The following is a 3035-nucleotide window of genomic DNA, read 5'->3' as shown; positions in this document are numbered from 1 at the left end:
TGCAACGGCACGATCTAGGCTCACTGCACCCTCCACCTCCCAGGTTCAAACAATTCTCCTGCCTCAGCTTCCCAAGTAGCTGAGACTATAGACGTGTGCCACCACACCCGGCTATTTTTTCATATTTTTAGTAGAGATGGGGTTTCACTGTGTTAGCCAGGATGGTCTCGATCTCCTGACCTCATGATCTGCCCGCCTCGGCCTCCCAAAGTGCTGGGATTATAGGCATGAGCCACTGCGCCCTGCCTACTTTTTTTTCTACTTAGATATCCAGTTATTCTAGCACTATTTTTTAATAAGACTATTCTCTTTTTATTAAACTGCCTTGGTATGTTTGTTGAAAATTAGTTGACCACAAGGTGTTTCTGGGCTTTTTTCAGGATCATTAGTTAACATGTCTATTTTTTTTCTCTTTTTTTTTTGAGACAGAGTCTTGCTCTTGTTGCGCAGGCTGGAGTGCAATGGCATGATCTCAGCTCACCACAACGTCCGCCTCCTGGGTTCAAGTGATTCTCCTGCCTCAGCCTCCTGAGTAGCTGGGATTACAGGGTTGCACCACCATGCCCGGCTAATTTTTGTGTTTTTAGTAGAGATGGGGTTTCACCATGTTGGCCAGGCTGGTCTCAAACTACTGACCTCAAGTGATCTGCCCGCCTCGGCCTCCCAACGTGCTGGGATTGCAGGTGTGAGCCACTGCACCTGGCCGGCTCTGGTGTTTTATATCTGGCCTCCATGGCCTCCTTTTATATCTGAAAAGTCATACAATCAGAAACTGCAGGTGCAGTTTGTTGTATTTGGCATACATCTTTGGGACAAAGTGTCTTTGGAAGGCCCCTTTCTCCACTGCTTTGCCTATACTTCGATTTTTGCTTGATAATTCTTTATGAACTTGTCAACATTTTTATTTCATTAGAAGATTTTAAAATATCTTCCAGCCTTTTAAATTATTTCCAGTGAGAAAATTGGTTCAAATCTGTAGCTTAGTACTGGGATAGCATATAGTATTTTATTTTCTAAAATGTGATCAAACTCTACTTGCTTGCCTTTTGCTTTTATCAGTGAATCTTGGCAAGCCGTCCATGGCAGTTCTAAAGTGCAATGAGCTGAATTTTTAAGGATTTGTAAGAGTTTGCCAAGTGAAGAACGGTGGTGGGGTGGAGTTGGTCTTGTGTGTGAGAGGAGAGGGTATTATGGGCCCTGAAGCTGGAAGTAGTTAAATCTGGCCAGAACATGGAATGTGCAGAGGGCCACAGGGGACTGTGAGGCCAAAATGGTCAGCAGGGCTCACAGCAAAATGTCCAGGCATCAGTTGCTCTCACATAGCACAACTCCATGGGAACATTATGTGCATCATAGTCTGTGTGCTCCTGGACATGCCATAATAGGAAGTTTATTATTAATTATTTATGTATTTATTTGAGACAGAGTTTCACTCTTGTTGCCCAGGCTGGAGTGCAGTGGCGCAATCTCGGCTCACTGCAACCTCTGCCTCCCAGGTTCAAGTGATTCTCCTGCCTCAGCCTCCTGAGAACCTGGGATGACAGGCATGTGCCACCACGCCCAGCTAATGTATTTTTAGTAGAGATGGGGTTTCTCCATGTTGGTCAGGCTGGTCTCGATCTCCTGACCTCAGGTGATCTGCCTGCCTCGGCCTCCCAAAGTGCTGGAATTACAGGTGTGAACCACCGTGCCTGGCCAATAGGAAGATTAGAAAGCTGACTTTTACCTATTAGTCTTGGCGGAGAGGGAAGGTAGACAGTGAATAAGAGACCTCGTCACTAGAGCGGAGACCACAGAGTCCCCAAGAAGACTGTAGAAAATACTTCTAGGATCCCCCATGGTCATAGGTTCTCCAGGATTACACAAGCTAATTCACGGCTCTGAAGGTGTGTGCCTTTTAGGTTTCATCCCAGCTCTATCTTGCCCGGATCAGTAATGCTAAGCCAGTGATAGCCTTTTTCCTCTTGAAGATAAGGGAACAGGAGACTATCTTCTACTGGGCCAAATGGTTCCATCTGATTCAACCTCCTCTCCTCAGGAATGCTGAAACACTTTCAAACTTGATAGCCCTGGGGAAACTGCCTCCTGCCGCCAGCCCCCCTGCCAGCCTGCATGAAAACCCGACCTCTGTCTACAACACCTGGCTCAGTGGCCTTCCCACGAGCATCAGAAGCATGGTTCTCCACGAGGTGTCTGAGTGCAACATAGAGACTCAATTTTTTAAGGTCAGAAAAAATAGCTGGGGCTGGGGGCAGGGTGGCCAGAGAGTTCCTGAAAGCCTTTGGGACAACAGAAAGTTTAGCTTTTTTTTTTTTTTTTTTTTTTTAAAGGAGATGGAGTCTCACTCTGTCCCCAGGCTGGAGTGCAGTGGCACGATCTCGGCTCACTGCAACCTCCGCCTCCCAGGTTCAAGCAATTCTCCTCCCTCAGCCTCCCAAGCAGCTGGGATTACAGGCCTGCACCACCACGCCCAGCTAATTTCTGTATTTTTAGTAGAGCCGGCGGTTTCATCACGTTGGCCAGGATGATCTCCATCTCCTGACCTCAAGTGATCTACCTGCCTCAGCCTCCCAAAGTGCTAAGATTACAGGCGTGAGCCACCACGCCCGGCCACAATTTTAGCTTTTCTTAGAGCCAGAAGAAAATTCTGGAAGCACCAGGATAATGTGCAGCTCTAGTAACACAAAGTACTATAGCTTGCGGAATGGCCTTCCATGGATAACGCTAGCTGGATTGATTTTCTGTGTCAGAGGCTTCTGTTGGAGATCTGATTTTCTCAGTGATCTAGGAATTTTCGGGAGTTTTCCAGGGAAGATGGAATGTCCACTTGTCTGTATTTTTTCTTATTGTTTGGTTCAATGATACTTTAACGCCTGTTTGTTCTCTGCTTGCAGGCTAAGGAGGGCCCAAAGTTTGTATTCCTGTCCTTTGTTGAAGCCATGTCCTTCCTTCCCCTGTCTGTCTTCTGGTCTTTCATCTTCTTCCTGGTGTTGCTGGCCACGGGGCTGAGCAGTGCCATAGGGATTGCGCAGGGC

At 47.1% G+C, this 3035-nt stretch overlaps 1 protein-coding gene across 1 annotated transcript in view; it reads left to right on the top strand.

Moving 5' to 3' along the window:
• SLC6A16 (solute carrier family 6 member 16) overlaps positions 1–3035 on the top strand; it is a 70490-nt gene that overhangs the window by 44058 nt on the left and 23397 nt on the right. Inside the window, exons 10-11 of the mRNA XM_037728514.1 lie at positions 2039–2225; positions 2895–3035. Coding sequence (XP_037584442.1) covers positions 2039–2225; positions 2895–3035 — 328 coding nt within the window. The remainder of the gene's footprint in view (positions 1–2038; positions 2226–2894) is intronic.

This window comes from Cebus imitator, unplaced genomic scaffold (assembly GCF_001604975.1).
Source record: "Cebus imitator isolate Cc_AM_T3 unplaced genomic scaffold, Cebus_imitator-1.0 Scaffold266, whole genome shotgun sequence".
In the NCBI taxonomy this organism is placed as follows: domain Eukaryota; kingdom Metazoa; phylum Chordata; class Mammalia; order Primates; family Cebidae; genus Cebus; species Cebus imitator.
The sequence above is the reverse complement of the archived record's forward strand: the minus strand, read 5'-3'. Positions and strand labels throughout refer to the sequence as shown.